Source organism: Bubalus kerabau, chromosome 5 (genome assembly GCF_029407905.1).
Source record: "Bubalus kerabau isolate K-KA32 ecotype Philippines breed swamp buffalo chromosome 5, PCC_UOA_SB_1v2, whole genome shotgun sequence".
In the NCBI taxonomy this organism is placed as follows: domain Eukaryota; kingdom Metazoa; phylum Chordata; class Mammalia; order Artiodactyla; family Bovidae; genus Bubalus; species Bubalus kerabau.
The window spans coordinates 90,514,495-90,536,566 of NC_073628.1; the positions used below are offsets into that span (position 1 = coordinate 90,514,495).

The 22,072-nt window shown below is 34.9% G+C and overlaps 1 protein-coding gene across 2 annotated transcripts in view; it reads left to right on the top strand.

The window, feature by feature from the left end:
- RGS7 (regulator of G protein signaling 7) overlaps positions 1-18,753 on the top strand; it is a 480,171-nt gene extending 461,418 nt beyond the window's left edge. For both annotated transcript variants that reach the window (XM_055582175.1, XM_055582176.1), the window contains 2 exons: positions 2,355-2,444; positions 15,256-18,753. In XM_055582175.1, coding sequence (XP_055438150.1) covers positions 2,355-2,444; positions 15,256-15,306 — 141 coding nt within the window. In that variant the 3' untranslated portion in view covers positions 15,307-18,753. The remainder of the gene's footprint in view (positions 1-2,354; positions 2,445-15,255) is intronic.
- Positions 18,754-22,072: the final 3,319 nt, after the last annotated feature.

Here is a 22,072-nt window from a genome sequence, read left to right on the forward strand (position 1 = left end):
GTAACTTTAGGCATTTTAAAATTTTCCAAGTTACTTTTTTTAGTCTACAAAAAGAAGAAAAAATGAAACTGATATTAACATATTAACTTCCTAAGACATAGTTTTATTTAAGTGTTTTTTTTTTCCCTCAAACTGGATGAAGTTGTTTCCTTAGAAGTAATTTTAATTTCTACTTTCTCTAAAAAAAAGTATATTGTGCTCAAGAGGAAAAATAAATGTGTAACGAGAGGATATCATTTCCTAATGATGTGTTGAAATTGGCTTTTAAACCTGAACAAACATGTTTCATAATTTCTTAAAACCTCTTTTAGAGAAGAATGTTAGCTCTAAAAAGTGTCTTGTTTTTTAAATAGCTATGTTACTAAGAGAAAATATAGAAGATGAAGCATGAGGTACAGAAAATTCCTTTCTTATTTTTGCTCTCAGTATAAAATATATTTATTACTGGCTTTGGTTTAAAAAGAAATGAGCCACTGTGCAGGAAACTAACACAGGTTGAAACAGCCAACCAGAAACCCATTCATTCACCGTGGCTTTGCCATGGTCTTCTATGTGGAAATAATTACATTTTATGGAGACACATGAGAGAGAGCAGGAGGAAAATTCTGTTGCTTATTTCACTGCTGTTTTATCTTTCTTTCAATTCAAGATAAACTTTCAAGCATTTTTGCAGAGTCAACAATGTGTAAAATATTTGGAATGACCTTCCCAAAAGTCTTAAAAAGAACATTTCTTTGTTATCTGTGTCATTGAAAAATATTTTTGCTTAATGTGTCTTCAATAAAAGGAAAAGGCATAATTTTCTATAGAAAATATTACCGCCTGACCATAGGCTTTTTTCAGTCAACCTCAGCTATTTAATCCCAGTTTTTTATGGGTTTATAAATCCTATATTCAAAAATATAATAATAAAAATTCTTGCCACTGTTTAAGAAGAGATACAGTGTAATACGAAAGCAGATTCTGAAGGCAAATTACCTGGGTTCTATTCTGAGCTCTGCCCTGTGACCTATTGCAAGTACTTCTTTGTGCTTTAGTTACTTCATATTTAAAATATATATGAAAATGGTTGCCAACCTTGTTGAGGTTCTGTGAGAATTTAATTAACTAATAAAGGCAAGCACTTTGAAGTGTACCTGGCACATACTCAAACATATTTGAGCACTTACTATGCATTCCCTCATACTTTGCTAAATGTTGATCATTCCTCAAATCCTGACAATAACTCTAGTTTATAGACTAGAAGATTGAAGCTCAGAGAAGTGAATAAAATTGTCAAAATTAACATGTTTGTAAGTGGTAAATCTTGAGCAAGATAGGATCTGAATCCCAAAATGCTTGAGTCCAAAATAAAACATCGTCCCACTTTTCCAACAACAAATTCTGATACAGTTCCAAATGTACCATACTTTTGGAGACTAACCTTGGGCTAGAGAGCCTGAATGTCAGGATTACTGAGGATTAATCAGTAACTACACAGTTACTACAAATTATTACTGTTGTATTTAAGACCGGGAAACTAAGTCATCTCTTAAATTACATGTTTTCTCCAAACAAGTAGACACTGGGACATTCAGGATACTCTCAAATAGTTCAGAACTCTGCCTCTAACAGACTAGAATGAGCAAGGAGCATTTATGCTCCCTTAGGCTGCAATAAACCAAAGCAGAATCTCCTTGGATTGGGCCAACGTTGAATTAAATGAATATATTTTTTTCCTTTGTCTACCAATATTCATCTTCGAAACAAAACATAGCAAACTGATTAGGATTAAATTATTGAATATTTACCTAATATATTTCAGAGTAAGTCAAAACATGCATACAAATTAGGACGTTAAGCAATTAAATATCACAAAATTTATTTCTGGACTTATGCTCTGGCCTAAAGTAGATTTGCATAACAATTTTCACCAATGAGATGATTCATTTGGAAAGTTTGAACCCTCCAAGTACATATAAATGCCAGAGTATATAGAATGATTGAATCCTGACTTTGCATCATTCTCTTTTGGCTTAATCTTAAGAGATAGCGGATTTATTTATCTTAATGGTCTATATAAATCAACAACTTGATTTGAAATTACGTGATGACAGTCAACCAACTAAATCCCATTTTTTTAAGGACTGGATTTGATTTGCCTCCTCCATAGCTCCCAAACCAGTTTAAACATGGATCCTTGAATAAAATAATAAATTTGAAGGTCTAAATTGTTCTATAAGCATATAAAATATTCTCATCAGCATTATCATTATTCCAGATTTGTTTTTGAATCAGATGTTGCATTCTTATCACAGTATTTGATTTTTCCTGAGAAATAATAAAGAGGCACTTCAACCATTATTTCTTTTTAGGAGCACATTTACAAACTGATGAAAAGTGATTCATACCCACGTTTTATAAGATCCAGTGCCTATCAGGAACTTCTACAGGCAAAGAAAAAGGTATTGGTTCTTTGTGAACTTTTATGACTTAGTTCTCAGTTATGGTTATTTGGAGTAGTTATCTCTGCTGGGACCACAGTATTGGACAAATGGTAAGTGAATACACTCCAAGACCTTTCCCCAAATCCCTGCATTTTATCAGGGTCATTTAAGTTGTATGTGTTTCTGCCTGTTGATTGCTTATTTTCTTTATTGCGTGTTTGTCTCAGAAGATGTCCATGCTTTACAAAGGTTTTAAGATGCTGTTCTCATGTTTCATGTTAGTCTTCTGTGCGCCAGTTTAAGGAAATAAGAAATTACAATAAAGAAAAGAACAATGCCATCAGATTAAAAACTCAGGGAGGACTTTCCTCATCCTGTAAACTGGAATGTATGTATATGCCTCATAACTCACTTTTTTCCTATGATAGTTGCCAAAATGCAGCAACTATCAGCAAACTAAATGTTTGCTTCCAAATATTTTCATTTGGCATTTATCCTGAGTCACTTAGTATCCCTGTGATGAGGCTTCATACCTAAGAGCTGCTAGCATATTTTTGAAGAACTGCAGTAGGCTACATTGTTCAATTAATGTTTATAATCAAAGTCTCACTGTCAGTAACACCTTATTAATCAGTTTAACAGAAAATGGAAAATCTGTATGTAAACATCAACATCATTCATTATTTTGTAATATTGAAATAGTCCATAGCTTCTTGAAATTCTGAGATGAAATGATAATTTTGTAATTCATGATCATCACTTAAGCTAATGATATTTTTCAAAGTCAATTGACTTTGTAGCCAGACGGTTGCACTGAGCAGTACAGCAACCACCAGCACATGCAATGGTTTAAATTTAAATTAGTTAAGATTACATAAAATTCTAAGCGAATTTCTCTTACTCAATGGCCACAGCTAAAGACTTCTGAAATATTAGTATAGAATGAAATTTCCATGCTTTCAGAAAGTTCTGTTGGACAGCATTGGTCTACAGAATTAATGATATCAACAGAAATTTAGTACCAGTAGAAAATTATGAGGACATTCTGAACATAAGCCACTAGATTTTCAATAATGTAGGCTTTGAAAACATCAGCATAAAACCTGAACATATCTACTTTATTTCAGTGTCATTTGATTTTGCTTGAAATCACATCATTTTGTTTGCACAAGAAGAGTTTTGGTGTTATAAGCGTTAATGCAAACAGAGCCCATGCCCTGTGACAAGAGGCCTTTGATGGCAGCTCTCCTGTTTTCCTGATCCCTGTGATTTAGAACATGAATTTGGTGTTGCGTCATTTCATCACCCTGTCTTTTTCTGCCATTTTTCTTTCTGGCTTTTGCCTTCCTTCCTTTCTTCCTTCCTTCTCTCTCTCTTTTTATCTCTGCTTGTTATTTTTCTTTGCCCCACCCAACCCCACACATATAAGTCGGGATATTCAATGGACTGCAGAACATGTTTTGAAAACTTTGCACAACATGTGGTAAGTTTTCATTTTTAAAGAATTGCAAATCATGAAGTCCAATTGGGAAATGTTCCCAGTTTCAAGCCCCATTTTCCATCTTGCATCCTTTGATGTAACAGCAAAAGTATTTATTGTCTTTATTCAAGTTCAGAACTTCCTACTTACCTTTCTGTCCCAGCACTTCCTAGAGTAGATAAAGATATCATATGTGAAAATCTGTATGTATCAAACTAAGACTTGGAAAGTAGTGTGTACTTTGATACATAAAATGAAGAAATAACTATATTTTAATTTTTATTCTATATATCTCTGTATTTGTTAACAATAGTGCATGAATTGCTGTACTCTTTCCCTTAGCTCTTCCTAAGGCTTAAAAGATTAAGAACTATGAGGGTTCTGTGTCTCTTACTTTTGCAGAGAGAAAATGACTTATTTAACAGTGTAAAGCCAGAGCCAGACTCAGTATGAATGGGGGTCAGTGACAATATATGCCCACCAAAGACCCACTAGCATGCCTTTCTCATTCGTTATTTTCAGCAAAGTATTGAAAACTATTGCATAAATCATCCAGGAAACCAGTTGTTTTCCTACCAGTGTTTTCTTAGTATCTTGCCATGTGTTTTAGTGATATATTTGTTTGTGAGATTCTTTTTTTTTTTGGTATTGTGCCAGTGCCTTTGGAACTTTCTGACATTGTATAAGCTCAAACTAAAGCCTTCAACACATTTATTTTTATAGGGCAGAAACATCCCTATTTTCCCATGCCATAAAAACTGTACACCAACACTGAGGGCCAGCACTAACCTGTTATGAAAAGAGGTAGAAAAATCTTGGTTTATACTCCAGTTTGTCTGCATTGTCTGTTGAGTTGTGTGGTCAGCTCCATGCTGCTGCTGCTGTGGGTGTGTGTTGTGGCTTTTGCTGTGATGGCCAGTTAAGCGGAGTTATGTGTGTTGAAATGTAAGCTAATTGGATTCAGCAAAAATACGGTTTTTGTTTTTAGTCTCTTTCAAGGCTCCTTGTGGTGGGGAATGTTAATCAGCTCTTTTTATGAATTCCCAATTAAAAGACTTTAAAAAGCAGTATATACTTGGAACATTCATTGTGATTGCACAAATTAAAGGACTGGAAAATGAAGGACTCCAAGAATTAATCACACTATTAACTTCCCAAAATTTTGGCTGGATCTTTTGGAATCTCTGACCTTTAATAAAAATTTTTCTTAAGCATGCCTCATAAGTCACCATGGGAAGATAAAGACAATGCTAAAGAAATGCCTCAAGATTTTGCTGGAGAAAGTCACCATAGGATGTTGCACAGTGCTCTGTGTATTGTTTAAGAATTGTTTCAAATTCAATCTTTTCTAACATAGTGCTGACAGAATATTGTTCTTGAGCAATTGGATTGGAAATTTCTGTGATATAATTAAAAACATATAATGCAATTTATGGAAGATGGAAAGGGAAAGCAAAATGGCTGTCTTTCCTCCAACACCATCCCCACATCTGACCAACTTCCTCAACCCTTAAAGTAGCACCACATTGTCATTCATTGCAAACTTTAAGAAAAGATCAATAGGAAATAAGAGGAAGTGAGGAAGTAATCCTATGCACCTTCAATCAGAATTTATACACCAAGTGCCAACTATACTCCAGACATCTTAAGAACAAGACCTAAATTGCTACGGTACATAATGATATAAACAAAATATTATGATGTACAGGAGAAAGATAAACTATTTCTATTTATTAGGGTGAATAAGTAGAGTCCATGAATAATATGAGAATTTCCAGAAGTTACATTTAACTGGGTAAATAGGATTTCATTAGGCCAAGAAAGGCAAGCATCTTTTTAAGGAGAATGGTACAAAAGGCTGAGATTACTGAAGAAAGATAAGTTGAGTAACATTCAGACCAGAACACATATACACACACAACATACTGTTAAATTTCAGGTAAGCTTCAGACACAGTTATTTAGGGTTAATCCTTTTCCATCCAGGAAAATTAAAAGTAATATCTTTATTGAATATTTTGTTTTGGTAGTACTCTGAAGAAATGGAGTAAAAAATTAGAAAGGCTCTCTTAATTTCCTCAGTAGATTACAAATTACTACATTTATTTGGTTAGGCATGAGAAATGAATTTCTATCCTGAAAATTATTTTTATACAAAAATTAAAAATATTATACTGTATACCATTAAATCTTTTGATGGTTAATTTCTATTTAAAGTTCCCTTTAACTTTCTATTTTCATTTATTTTTTTATTTCCTCTTGGTTCAGTGTTCCTCAATATTATGATTCCTTTTAGAGTCAGCAGTTGTGATAGGCATCCGAAGTACTTACATAATAAATTTTATGGGATGCCTTTATAGGATCAATAAAATGATTTTAACACAAGATAATGAATGAGTGGTTTTATTATAACTAAATAGAAATAATGGAGGAAAGATAGAGTTTAAATAAACATTTTAAAGGAGTTCTATGTGGAAGTTGCTCTGGTAAATATAAGGCAGCTACGAGATAAAGTGTCTAAGAAATGAGCTTGAGGAAATACTTTTAAACAATATGTAGACTCTGAAAGGACCTGGGGAAAGTGAGATAATGATAGTAACTCACGTTCATTGAGTACCTGCCATGTACTTTATATTATCTAATTTAATTTAATCTGAACCTGCTAGTTAGGTAATATAATACTCATTATTGTACCCATTTTATAGGTGAGAGAAAGTCAGGACTAGAAGGAAATTTTTCTGACTTTAAATTCATTACTTTATAGAGTACTCATTTTCTTCCTATTATACCCAGCACTGGAAACCTGAAATGTTAATATTTAGGCTTGAAACCCAGTCTCATACTTTCTTGCCATATGAATTTTTAGAAGTCAGTTAAACTGCTACACCTCAATTTCTTCATCAACAATTTCTTTAGCCAGAAGCAGCTGTAAATAGTACTTGTACAAATAAATAGATTTAAGAAATTCTTTAAACATGCTTTATTTGCTTAAATTGCATCAGAAATATCTTCCAGGTCATTTCATATTCTACACAATTCTGTTTATTGGCTGCACAAAATTCCTCTGAATATATATACCTATAATTTATTTTTCTATTCCTCTATTGATGGACATTTATGTTGTTCCTTCTTTCTTTCTTTCTTTCTTCATTGCCATTATAGCTCAAAGTGTCATAGGCATTCATCAAGTTAAATATTGATTTTTTTCTTATAAAAAATTGAATTCCTCAGTTAAATGGAATACAAAATCACAAAAGAAGAGATGTCTATTTATTTTTCTCTCTCTTATCATTACGTTTGCCCTAATGCAAGAGATACATACACTAGAAGGGAAAATAACTTGTAGAAGGGAGAAATCAGAGTTTGTATTCTTGATTTCCAAAGCACTTGTATTACACATTAATAGCAGGCTTCCTTGTCAATTAGTCTTCAATCTATGAAGAATTACAGTGTTTTCTGGCAGTTTTATTCTGTTTTAAAATGCTTTCTAAAACTCTATGGATTATTTCTAGTCCCTGGTCAAATGATTTTTATCTTGGTTTTATTAAACATGAAATCTGGCATGAAATTTCCTTTCCATATGCTAACAATCACCATTATTGTACACTAAGCCCACCCTTCCCACCCATGAATAATATAGATTCCAGGCTTTGGAAATACAACCTCAGACCAGTTATGGAGCAAACTTGGGAGAGGGCAATGCTGTGTCAAATCTACTCATGCAGACTCACAACACTTGAGAAGTAACCGAACCAGCATAGATTAGAAATATCAAATGCCCAATAGGAAAGAAGGAACATACATAACTAACGCAGTTCACCCTGAAAATTGCATCAGATTGCAGTCACAGCAGCCAGGTTATTTGGGGCTTAAAATGTTTTTTAAATCTAGAAATTTTTTTTTCTTGTGAACTACGATTATATCTCCTCAATCTTCTCTTTTGCTGCTAGACTTTTGGTTTATAGTTTGTTTATCAATTTTCGTGTAAGGTCAGTTCCTTATTCTTCTTTCCATTAAATTTTATCTTGTGAGTTATCGCATTATGTAATTTTTTGGAGTATCTCTTTGTTATCCTGTCTTTTAACCAAGATTAGCAAATTGGCATCATTCATGCATTCATTTTAGCAGAATTATATCAATTTAGTCAAGCAAATTGCTGATTAAAATGTCATAAGAACAGAAATGAAGAGAGTTCCACTGCTCCAAAAATTAGCACACCTTGAAGGTAGTTGTTTATTTAGTTACGAACTTCCTCTTTTTCTGTCTTATCCACAGAAATACCATGAAAGACTGCTAAATGCCTTACTTGTTTAAAGCAACTTCCTGTTCTCAAGTCCAGTGAACTCTTTTTAAAAACAAGTAAATGAGCATGTAATTGACAAAGATCTAATGTGGTTTATATGGGGAGTTCTTTGCAAAAAAATAATCAGAAGAGCAATATGCCATTAGAAAAATAAGCAAAGGTCTTGATCAGTTTTAACAGAGGAAATACAAATAGTCAATCGATATATAAAAAAACAAAAAGGAAACCTATGTTAATAACCAAATTTAATTCAAAAGGCAACAAAATAACTTTTTCCTCCAATAGATTAGTTTTTTTATTTTATTTTTTTTTAATTTTATTTTATTTTTAAACTTTACATAATTGTATTAGTTTTGCCAAATATCAAAATGAATCCGCCACAGGTATACATGTGTTCCCCATCCTGAACCCTCCTCCCTCCTCCCTCCCCTAGTTTTTTTAAATAATAATATCTAGGATAAGGAAATTGGTGAATTCACATATTGTTCACACTTAGTAGGGATATGAATTGCTAATCATTTTCTTGCAGAGAACTTTATACAATGTGTCAAAAGCTTCAAAAATATTCTCTCACATTCAATCAATATTTCAGCTTCTAACAATTTAATTCTAACAAAACCCAGATGTTTATACACAAAAATATTAATTGCATCATATAACAGCCAAAAATAAAACACAATCTGAATATACAATTGTGAATTTCTTAAATGCATTAAGGTATATCAACCTGATGCAGTTATTAAAGAATAGATTTTAGAGCATTGGCTTTCATCTTTTTTTATTGCAACCCATTACTATGACATAGTAATGCAATATATATATGTTTGTGAGTGTGTGTGTATGTATATATAAACTGTACTTATGCATGTTTATATGTGTATAGGACTAAAATAACCTTTCAGAAATAACACATTCCCTTATTATATGCAACTTGCCCTAATATGTTTTTATTTATTCTATGATATGTGATTTTTTTCTAAATGTTGGTAGCATCTTTATAAATTGATTTCCTTTCCCACTAATGTGATGAATTTGAACAAAATATATGTTACATGGGTAATTGATCAAAATATGATCATTTTTAATTAGCATATTACTCATAATAAGCTTTAGTACTATGCACAGTATAATTTTAGTTTTTTTAAAAAAATAAATAAAAATATTTTTGTATAAAAAGTAGAAGGATATATTAACATGTAAATAATTGTACTTTGAGTAATGTTTATTTCTTCTTTATATTTTTCTGTGTTTTCCTCATTTTCTCTAATGGATATACGCTATTTTTATTTCAGGAAGCTATTCTTAACTAAGGAAATGAAAGTATTTGGCTTTACTTTTTCTATCTCAAACCACACAAGAAGCTACTAATAACAACTGGTATATAAATATGTTCATAAGCCATCTCTTTTAAGTACATAACAGAATTTCTTCCTGTTTTCAACATTAAATATACCAGCCTCCAAACTAGCTATCGAATCCCCTTCCTTTCTTTCTTTCTCCATCCCTCCCTTCTTTCTTTTCTTTTTCTTTCTTAATTCTCAATAAATGAGTTTTCTTTAATTTTCGAGGACCTCACACTTTTCAGTTTTGCTGAAATTATCCACCATGTTTCAGTAAACTTACCTGAAAATTATCCTAGGGGACTTGGTTTCATTTGAAGCAGGATTTTTCCAAACCCCTAGCCTAGTTCAATTCCCTCAACATATCCCCACTTAGTTTCACTGATGGCAACAACCAGGGCAAAATAAAAGTTAAAAAGACCCAAATTCTATCAGTTAATTACTTAATAGGGTGTGTCCAACATGCTCCCATTTCTCATCCTACCGTGCCTCTCCTCCCCTAAAAGTTACTTGTACCAATACATTTGAATCTCATTACCCTGGTTTCTAGAAGCTTATTCCTAAACTATGACTTCCAGTCAAGGAACTCAACTCATGCGAAGAAGCAAGTACATTTTTGGAGACTTCTATAATATTAAGATTGTTTAACAGGTATCAATTGCTTTATTAAGCCAGGTGACTAAAAGGATTGTACAAAACAGCATTTAAAAAAATGCACTTGCTGTTGTTGTTTAGTCACTAAGTCATGTCCAACTCTTTGTGACCCCATGGACTGTAGCCCACCAGGCTCCTCTGTCCATGGGATTTCCCAGGCAAGAATACTGGAGCGGGTTGCCATGCCCTCCTTGAGGGGATCTTCCCGACCCAGAGGAAAAAAAGCACTGACAAAGAATCAAGAGAGGTAAACTGCAGAAGAACTTAAGGGGCAATTAGAAGACTTCAGCAAAAACATGAGTAAGAAGTTTATCTGAAGAGTGAGAAGAACCCAAGCTCAGAGAGTAGCAGGTGCAAAGACCAGCCAGAGAACCATTCTGTGGAGTGACAATAGGTAGTTTGAAAGGCCAGGGAAGCCAGTTTTGGAAGGATTTTGAAACCCAGGCAAAGACGTTTATATTTTTTAAGTCCAATTTTCACATGAGAATAAACAAACATATCCTTTAGTTCAGCCTGTCATGAGCATGTACATTTCTTATCTCTAGTCCAAAGGCATCTCATTACCATCAAACAGTCAGCCCTTTTTATTACGCAGCTGTGGGGCTCAACATAGGTCCAATAGCTGGGTCACATACACCAGTAGAAAGTCAATGACATGATTTGCCCTCTCCTGGTCCCAGAGCCTCTGGAGCTGACAAGGCATTCTAGAAGGTATTTCTAAGTCTACAGCAACACATGGGGAAGACTAGGAGGTAGTGATACGAAACAAACAAGTAGGAATAAGAGTTACGATGTTAATATTTTTTTAATCCAAAAGATCCTGGTAATTTCCTACTCTTTAAGCTCTTTGATGACTGTCTTCTAAAAATCCATCCCTTCAGTTAGTGTTGGTTTGTGTCCTGTAGACTGGTAAAGACTGAGTACATTGTTTTTATGTTTTATGACAGTAATAAAACAAGTAGCTGGTCACCCGAGCAAATATGGCTTCTCTCCTACTTCCTTCATGGATTAGTGTCTGCAGGAAAGACGTGTGGACATTTGCTTCCATCTCCCAAATGCTGAGGGCTCTCATACGGAGCTAAGAGCCTGATCTTTATTTCCATTTCTAGGGATTCACAGCTCTTTGTCAACTTTCTTTTATTACTTTAAAACCAAGAAAAAATTTTATATCATGTGAAATTCTTAATGTTTGATAGTCAACTTGAGAAAACTAAGAATGAGCACATAGGTTGTTTTATTGGGGGGAGTTTTATTTTCCTAAATATAACAAAATCTCCATGCAACATTTTAAAAGGAAGGAATTAGTTTGGTGGAGATAAAATTTTATTGTGAGACACTAGAAAAACTGCTTTGTTTATGTGATAGCTATATTGTAGATTATCCAGAGAATCTGTCTTCACTTAGATGCCAGTTAAAGTCAGGTTAATTTTGTCCTGAAATTGATCATGTGCTAGCATATTGTCCATTAACTAGATATTATAAAATCTCACAGGATGCTGAATTTTTGTTTTGAGTTTCTGTCTTTGTCTTTCTATATAGATTTCCATTTCCAATGTAATCTATTTCCTTTCTTTTAATTTTTATTTTACATTGGAGTATAACATAGTTGATTAACTGTGTTATTTTTAGGTACACAGCAAAGTAATTCAGTTATACATAAACATTACATGTATCCATTCTTTTTCAAATTCATTTCCTTTAGAGTCTATTAAGAATGGGTATAAATGACATAGCACAAATGTAGTCATTGGGTTGAAAATAGTCATTATTCATACAGAATTCAATTGTAAGCAATTTGATAAAAACAAACAAACAAAAAACATGCTATTGGTAAGGAATTTTAGCCCTTTTAGTTTCCAGAATTAAGATTTTTCGACCTTAACTATGAAATTTTCCCAGATTCTTCAACTCAGAAAAATTAGCAAAAATCAGATAACTTCATGATTGTCTTTTAAGATGATTTAATACAGCCTCCAAGGATCCACACTGAAAAGGATTATTACAAAACATCTAATGTGCAAGTATATTCTTTCTTACCTGCAAAAAAGAATTAGTGTTCTTTTTAAGATTTTACAGTAGAGTGAGAAACTGATATTTCTTTGCACACTAGAGAGTGCACAAAATACCTTTGCACGGCATTTTTCTTTCCAGTACGTGAACAAGGCAAGATTTGCACAGGGCTTACAGACACATCCACGTGATCTAGGTCTTTAAATTTAGATAACTCACTTGGATGTCCATGCTATTTACTTTGACCCTTGGGTGAGGCACTTAGGTTTTTTTGTTTGTTTGTTTGCTTACTATTAGAAATACCTAAATTTGCCTTTTAATTGTCTCAATACACACAAAACAAATACCCTTATTATGTATTTGGTGAGTCCACATCTCACAAGAGTTTCTTGTGTGGGTTTGTTAACATATATGCATATATTCTCCCATTTCTGTTCATCTGCTTTCTTACTACCACAAACCCCAGATTTACTGTAGGCCTGTGTTTCTCCATGGGCTTCCATGAGTGAGTATTTTTAAATTATTTCCTGCTACAACAGCTTACCAAGCTAAATCTGTACCTCACCCCCCTCTTTAAAAATGAAGCCAATACCAGGACAATACTAATAACTTCATAGATATTTGAGGGGAAAAGAAGGTAGAGAACCATATTACCATTTGTTACATTTACAAATATGACATCGTTTCCACTGATCAAAATGAAAAATGACTCTGAGTTGCAAATGGCTTCTTATTTCAACCTATGTTATTCATCCTCCCAATGCTGCTGCTGCTGCTGCTAAGTCGCTTCAGTCATGTCTGACTCTGTGCGACCCCATAGACGGCAGCCCAACAGGCTCCCCCATCCCTGGGATTCTCCAGGCAAGAACACTGGAGTGGGTTGCCATTTCCTTCTCCAATGCATGAAAGTGAAAAGTGAAAGTGAAGTCACTCGGTCGTGTCCGACCCTCAGCGACCCCATGGACTGCAGCCTTCCAGGCTCCTCCGTCCATGGGATTTTCCAGGCAAGAGTACTGGAGTGGGGTGCCATTGCCTTCTCTGCATCCTCCCAATAGCTTGAACCGCACCCTCCCAATAGCTTGAACCAAGTTATATTAATCTGTAGTTTTGATATAAATAGTTTTATGTCAGCATCTTCCTCTTCCTCCTCAACCATATATGAATTCACTCTTATACTTCAACCAGTATAGATTCTCTCCACACCACAAATGGCATTAGAAACAGTAAGCACCTTTTTAAAATACATTAGTATCAGAATGAATATATATGCACACATTAGTAGCATATGAGAAAAAAGTAATAGCTATATAAAATAATGTAATTTTCAAGTATAGAAAAGTTTTTTTATTCAAACATTATTTGAATAAGGTATTGGGGTGTAAAAGTAGTGTAATTTTAGCTTCCAACTTCATGAGAAATTTTGTGTTCTTTTCAGAGTCAGAAAAGTGACTTTGGGTCTCAGTATCCTGATGAGAAAGAATGTAACAGTAGTAATAATAATAATAGTAATAATATAATAAGGTAATGACTAGCAAACTGACTACACAGAATGTTCTGAAATAGTTTTAAGTAATTTACTTGTATTATTCTTCATGAAAAGCTATTAAAATAGGTACTTATTCCCATTTTGTGAATGAGGAGGAAACAAGCACAGAAGTGACAAGAAGAAGCAAAGCATAGTTTGCCTAGAAGGCCAATGTAAAATAGGGTTTCCTGTGAGAAATCTGCATTTTCTTTCAGTATTTTTCTTCCCATAAAGTGATTAGAGCGTAGCTAAGTGGGAAAGTCCTTTGCTAAACTGGCTCTTCTACAATCAGATGTCAAAACTTGCTAAAAGCTAAGTTATGAACTCCTTTTCCCCAATTAAAAGAGAATGGTGCTTCATTTTTATTACTGCTGTTCAAGTATACAAAAAGACCTTGTCAGTTACTGTACAGTATGTAAAGAAAGCTTGAGTCTGGAATCATTAATCATTTTTTAAATATATCATTCTTTTTCCAAAATATAGTCATGAATGCTGATTTCTCTCCCCAAACCACACCACTCATTTATTAAACTCTGAGCCACGTTAAGTAGTAAATCAAGACTATTGCTATGACCAACCATTACTAAAATATATTTCTCAAAAAAATCTATTGATTTTTCCCTTATTATTTTATCCTCTGAGAAGTACAAATTCCACCTATTTTTTACACTAAACATATACAGTGAGGGATAAAACAGAAATAACCAAATTGACAATCTGTTATTCTGATCAGAAATTTAAAATTTCCTACCTTTCTCTAGAGTATTTGCAATTTACAGGGACAGTTTTGACTATCAAGATGTTCAAAAAATGAATATGTATAATAGTTATTAACACAATAAGTGGGATCAGAATATATAGGGTTTTTTCTGAGGTTGAGGTTAGAGGAAATCAAATGGAAAAGGAAGACATTTACAGTTTGAAGTACAAAGCAAATAGACTTTTCTCAACTTTTAGGCACCGATTGTTTGTTTTTCCATTACCATATAGGATAGGGATTAGATTCAATCATGAGTTTCCAGCAGTCTCACCCTCAAAAATCATTTTGTTTAATTAAATCATACCCAGTGCACATCTAGATATTTATAAATGCAACACTAATGTTAGCAATTGGACAAGAATGCATCACATCACTATCTTTCAGAGCAACTTCCTAAAGTTTGCTGTAACATGTTATAACCAGTTGCAAACCTAGGTGTTGCATCAGTGCTAAGCCTCAGTGGAACATTTTGGACATGTTTTATGATTTGCTGATTTGTGCTGTGAACCCATCAGTCTGTTTGCAGGGGGAGGAAGTGGGTGGAGGGGTGGGAGGATGGCAAAAGGGAGGGTCATTTTGTTTGATGTATTGGTGGAGGAAGGGAGGGAACTTGGTCATGAAATTTGAACTAAGATGCACCTAAAGGGTTCTATTTTGACCCTTGTACAGTATCAGCTGTAATAAACATGTTACTCTTAAGCAGATTTTCAGTGATCATATTGTTTTCTCTTTCTTCCCTTGTTTATATTTTTCCTCAGGGGAAATCTCTCACGTCAAAGAGGTTAACAAGCCTCGTTCAGTCTTATTAAAAGGATCATCTTGTAGCATGAAAGCGAACTGGAGTCACTGCATATACTTTGTAGTTCTTTGTTGTTACCTGGAGCAGAGGACATTAGACCAAGATGTTGCATGAGCAAAGGACCTGAATTGTTCTTTCTTTGTGTACATTAAGGCACTGCCATCTCCAAGGGACTCTACCATCTTGACGCCTCCATTTCAGAATGTCTGCTAACTTCTTCCTTGTACTAAGCTGGATCTGTGTCTTTTCCTTTTTAACAGTTCAAGTGAAGTAAACCTTTTGTTTCCCCCCTTTCTCTCTCTCTTAAACCTTCTTCTAGACACACAGGTCACTAAAACTTCAGTCACAAACCGGAAGAATTGTAAAAGGAAAAAAGCATATATCAAGAAGTATACATACAGCTTCACATTTATTAAATAATAAATTAGCACCGAAAGTTTCATTTCACCAATGTATCACAGTCAGAAACAAACTTACGTCTTTGTCTGTTGTCTGTACATTCTTGGTTAATGTTTCTTGCATTTATTTTTATACCATATTTAAATAAGAGACACCTTTTACTCCAGATGTTTCAAAGTTGATCCCTTCTCTGTAAATTTGTGTATGTTTATATTGTTGTTTTATCTTTCATTAAAAGATGCATAATCTCGTTGCTTTTGTAACTTTTGACTTCTGTGCTAATTGAAAATGAAAATACTGGGAAAGCACTGACAATTGTAGTCACAATGTAAGCTCTCACCCTAGGAAGTTTATTTCAGGGTTTGAAGACAAGCTTGGATGGTGGAGCAGCCAGGAGCAGATTCAAAGTGATTCATCTGGGAGCTTACCCCAGGTCAGGAAGATGGGTTTGCTCCTATGGAAAACAACACAAATGACCTCCCACATTTTCCGAGTTATTTATGAGGCCTTTCTAATTATGAATATGAGTCTCTATCTTTTGCCAATGCATATTCTATTAGAATTACATTTTAGTGTGACTTCTCAACTCAGGAACTGATTCTTTAAAGTATAATCATAAAAATGCCTTAGGTCAGTGGCTCTTAACTCTGGTGGTTGCAAATTCCTTTGACAGCATGATGGTAATTACTAGTATTTAGTGAGTGCTAACTAAGTACCTACCACTGTATTATGGGCTTCACATACCTCACAAAATTTTTCCATTTAATTCTCACAGCAGGCCTATAAGATTATTCCTGCAATTTTGAGAACACAGAAGCAGAGAAAAGTTGCATCATTTGTTCAAACAGCCAAGTGGTGTGTTGTGATACAAATCCAGGCAGTCTGACTCAGAGGCTACATACTACACTGATCCACCATACCACACAAATTCTTCTGGTAAAAGTTTTACGTGAAAATCCATACACTCTCTCACATAGGGAAGATTTGCACTGAATTTTAAGACATTCACAAAATACCCTCTGAAATTCATCCAAGGACCTCAGGTAAGAAACCTGACTGCTTTTAAGGGATGGATCAGTGACCCAGAAGGTCACCCAGCCAAGAGACAGGCCTAATTTGTTTGTTTTTGCATCTACCACAAGATTGCAGACTCTGGCTATTAAAAAAAGAAAGAGATCATGTTATTAGTGGCTATTAATTACTGTGAGTAAATTTAAATTCTGAAAAAGTTTACCAACACTGGTACAAAATCAGTAGTGGAGTTTGTTAGCTACTTTATAAACTGCCACAAAATGGAAAAGACTTGTAGATAGGTTGTAATCAGGACACTGTGAATAATTTAACAAAGATTTGATTATATGCTCTATGGCTTTTTAAAAACAATACATAAAATGCAAATAAACCTGAGTTGATAGTTGTTCTTTCTTAAAAACACTTATGTCAGAACAGCTTTTGGCAGTGAAGCTAAATTGAAACCCTATCTAAAGGGAACATTGCTTGAAAGAAAGCAATACCCCTTTTATAGTAATCTGATGCATAAACAGTATGCCTTGCACAAATATGATCAGTCATTTTGGAGACTATTTTTAAAAAATCATTCTTACTAATTCCAAATCATGGAATTATACAGAAATGAAATACATATGAATGACAATAAAGGACAAAGAGGTGAAACCCTCAAGCAAGTATCCCCAAGTCAGGAGCTCCCAGTGAAAATGTGAGTTAGTTTATAGGTGCAAGTACTTAGAAGTGGGACTAATGACTCATTTTAATATGGTTTAGACAAGACTCAGGATATAAAACAGTGGTATTTCAGGGTAAACACTTAGAAAAGTTTTAGAATTCTTTTCACCTAACTGAAATAAGCATGGGGGGAACAATGACAGATTTTCTTTTCGTGGGCTCCAAAATCACTGAAGACAGTGACTGCAACCACAAAATTAAAAGACACTTGCTCTTTGGAAGAAAAGCTATGACAAACCTAGACAGTGTATTAAAAAGCAGAGAAATCATTTTGCCAGCAAAGCTTTGTATAGTCGAAACTCTGGTTTTTCCAGTAGTTGTATGGCTGTGAGAGTTGGACCATAAAGAAGGCTGAGAGCTGAAGAATTGATGCTTTTGAACTGTGGTGCTGGAGAAGACACTTCAGAGTCCCTCCTTTTGTCTGCAAGGAGATCAAACCAGTCAATCCTGAAGGAAATCAACCCTGAATGTTCATTGGAAGGACTGATGCTGAAGCTGAAGTGCCAATACTTTGACCACCTGCTGCGAAGAGCTGACTCATTTTAAAAAACCCTGATGCTGTGAAAGATTGAAGGCAGGAGGAGAAGCGGACAACAGAGGATGAGATGGTTGGATGGCATCACCAACTCAATGGACATGAGTTTGAGCAAACTCTGGGAAATAATGAAGGCAGGGAAGCCTGGCGTGCTGCAGTTCATGGGGTCACAAAGAGTTGGGTATAACTTAGCAACTGAACAGCAACAACTGTCTCCCTCCCCAGTTTGATCTGTAAGGCATAGGATAAAAATGTTTCAAGTTTCTAATGAACAAAATATTTTTAAAAGTCTTTTCTACCTTAAAACAATTTAAAAAGTTATTCACCAAAGCAGTGACCCAGTGATATATTACACCACAAGAGTAATATATTCTCTAAATTGCACTGACTGCTTCTTCCCCTTGTGATGTATGTTTCAGTAAAGTTTTTGGTGAATCTCCAAAGGAATTCCTGCTTGAAGCAGTGTAATAGAAAGGTGGTCAGCAATCTTAAGCCATCTCCTGTCAGATGCCAGGAAAATAGATGAAGGCAGAAACTCTCCCTCTTCATTATGATAAGTACGTGAGATGATCTTGCTACTTAGGAGTAATAGTTCTCACTTCTCTTTATAGATTCGTGATTTTTTTAAATTAATTTTCACCTATGAGGAAAGGCAACTTTTTGCTACTAGCATGAATTCAGTCCGGTTGTATGCACTAATTGTCTCCACACATAGGATTTTTGTGTTCTTAGAAATATACTTGAAAGAGAACATTGAAATATTCAACAGTTTTACTACTCCCCATGACTATCTCTGCATATCGTAATACCTTGTAAAATATCAACATGATATAACCGAAAGTACCAGTCCATCTTCTAAGACATTTTAGAAAATAGGAGATGGTGAAGAATTTTATGACTGTAAAGAATGAAGAGAGAAAACTAGACTCACGTAACACACAGTGGTATCTCATATATTTTGTCATGCAACCATGTATTTGAGTCTTCTGAGAATTTTGTACCACAAATTAATCTTTAAAAAGATACCAAATGATGTGTCAAGCCAAAATATTGTTATTTTAGAAGTGCATTAAAACAGAAACTGTCATATATGCCCTTGAATGCCTATGGCAGTTTCCCTGGAGTTGAAATAAAATGCATTTGTAACTTAATTTAACTTCAAAAAGGTCATTAGTTGCTGGGAAGACATGAATACTTCCTGACTAATAAATTGATCAATAAATCTTGGTGCTTTTATTAGGTTATAGAACCTTAATCATTTCACACTTGTTTGGAAATCAACTAAATTGGAGTGTGTTTGACATCCTTTTAAAGGTTAATGACATCTAACTCCAGTATTGGTTGAACTGATTAAGCGTGTGTCGAAATCATCAAGCAAAGTATTTGGAACGTATTTGGTAGTCAAGAAACAATATTTAACTTACTCTCTTCCCTTTCTTTTCCTCCACAAGGTCATCTTTGTAAAACAATAAAAGATGCATCCAAACACCTTTCCTAGCTGGGGTGGAATCAGTAGTGAAGTTCAGGAGACAAAGTGAAAGTGATGTCCTCAGTCGTGTCCGACTCTTTGCGACCCCATGGACTATACAGTCTGTGGAATTCTCCAGGCAAGAATACTGGAGTGGGTAACCTTTCCCTTCTCCAGGGGATCTTCCCAACCCAGGGATCGACCCAGGGCCTCCTGCATTGCAGATGGATTCTTTACCAACTGAGCTGTCAGAGAAGCCCTCAGGGGACAAAACAAAGTGCCAAATCATGATAACAGAGACCAAGGGGAAGGTGTGGAGAACAGTCCGGTGTGATGTTGGTTGAGAACCAACCAGATAAAGTCAGTAAAGAATCAGGACCAAATGAGTGACCAAAAACTGAAATTGATAAGGAAATTAAGTCTTGAACAAATTGATTCTAGAAAGGGTGGCTCTGGAAAGCAGAAATGGGGCTTTTCAGACAGCATCAGTGCCCTCACCTGTGGATAGAAAAGAAACTTTTGTGGGAAGCTATCCAGTATGAGCTAGAGGTGAAGAACAGAGTAGATGGCTATGACCATATAGAAGAGATTATATCATCTCTTTCCCAGTTCAGGGTGTTCAAAGGAATCTTTGTCTGGCCCCAAAGTACAAGAACTTCTCTCGCTCACACACTGTAAATTTCCAGGGGACTTCTGGGCTAACAGGGGGAAGTAGGTATTTAGTAACTAAATCATTGCATTTTGTAATCAGGATCTTATAAAAAATACACATTTACTTTACTAATTTAGTACTACTTTCTTTGCTTACCATTAATTCTTCATTCTTGCATATATTCTTCAAACTTCTTTTTTTCCTCTTGATAAAGACCATTCTCTATCAAGAAGTAAACTTGGAAGTTGAAAAGTAGAAGAGAGTAGAAGGAAATAAAACACTTCAACTTTGTCTTATTTGTGAGAACTAAAGTGGGAATTAGCTTTCTATTTAGCTAGAAAAATACATTTTAAATTTGAATTAACTATATACTTATACAGTATAGAATATGAATATTGAAAAATACCATGTCTTAGACAATAGGGAAATGATGGAAAAAAAAAAAAAACTAGACCTACACAATTGTCAATAAGAAAGGTGAAGGGAAGTAACATCAAACTAAATGGTAAATACAAAATAACATGGAATAAGTTCAAATATATTAGTAATTAAAACACAGGAGATAATTTAAAAGTGTCTCTTTAAAATACTCAGGTTAGACTAGAAATGCATCTGGGCATAACACTGGTAAAGAATCTGCCTGCCGATGCAGGAGATGCAAGAGACACAGTTTTGATCCTTGGGTCAGGAAGATCCCCTGGAGTAGGAAATGGCAACCCATTCCAGTATCCTTGCCTGGAAAATTCCCTGGACAGAGGAGGCTGATGGGCTCGAGTCCATGGGGTCACTGAGAGTTAGACATAACTGAGCATGCACTCACACACACAGTTTATAAGAGACACCTAAAACGAGACTACCCAAAGTTCTAACCTAAGGTGGCAGTGCAGCAAGACCCTGAACTCACCTTTTTCTCATGGACACTTCATGTCAACATTTGCACATAGAGCAATGCCTCCTGAAGAAGGGCTAATTGAACAGAATCTGTACAAAATAAATGACAGAGATGTTCATAGGAGATGTGTGCCTATAGAGATGAGTAAGAGATGGAGCCCCAGCATGGACAGGAACCCCACCCTTGACACTATGACGCATAGTAGGGATGCTTATCACCGAAGGGCAAGTGCACAGACTTGCTTGCCCTAGGAGAAACAGTGGTCTAAAGGGCACCTAGATTATTTGTGAGGGAAATTTATTTATCAACCTTAGAGCTTCTGCCACATGGGAAGGACAACTGCTGAAACTCTCTCAAGGTCAGAGGTGCCAGACAGCATGATTTTGTGTATCTCCCTTCCACTGTGCTATCACAGGTGGGGACACTGCGTCCAGGTGCCACTTTTCCCCCCTTGGTTTCAGGTTTTACCTGATTGAGGAATTAGGCAGGTACTTGGGACCTGTATTTAATTTTCTGATGTGCAGAGAGATGCAAGACAAAGACAGGAAAGAAAATGAAGTAAAATGGATAAATTTCACATCAAATTTTTTTTTTTTTTGTCTTGGAATACACTCTTTTAGACCCTAGGAACTTGATTTATAAAACCTTCTTCCTCTGTGTGCCTTGGTAGATTTATTCTTGCCATGGAGGTCTCTCCTCTAGAGAGAGTTCTTTCTCCTTCTTTTTCTCTTTCCTCAGTGTTGTTACAGCTTATGTCCATTATTATGTTCTGAACAATATTTAGGTGACTTTTGGAACTAGCGCTAACATTGCTAAGCAGTTAATGTAAGCTGTCCTCTGAGCCTGTTCTTTAACCAGACCCTCCATGACTGCAAACTCTCATGCCCTCATGCCTCTGGTCCAGGATCCCAGTGCAATTAAAGAAAAAGAAGAGACCTTTTATTCCAAAAGGCTTGATGTCTAAGGTGTAGAGTTTGATGACTTTTATATCATAATAGATGTTTTATTTTAGTTGTAGCTTCTTATTGTCACTGTAATCATACCACTCTCTGAGCCTGGTCTTTTCATCACTATTTGATTTTTTTTT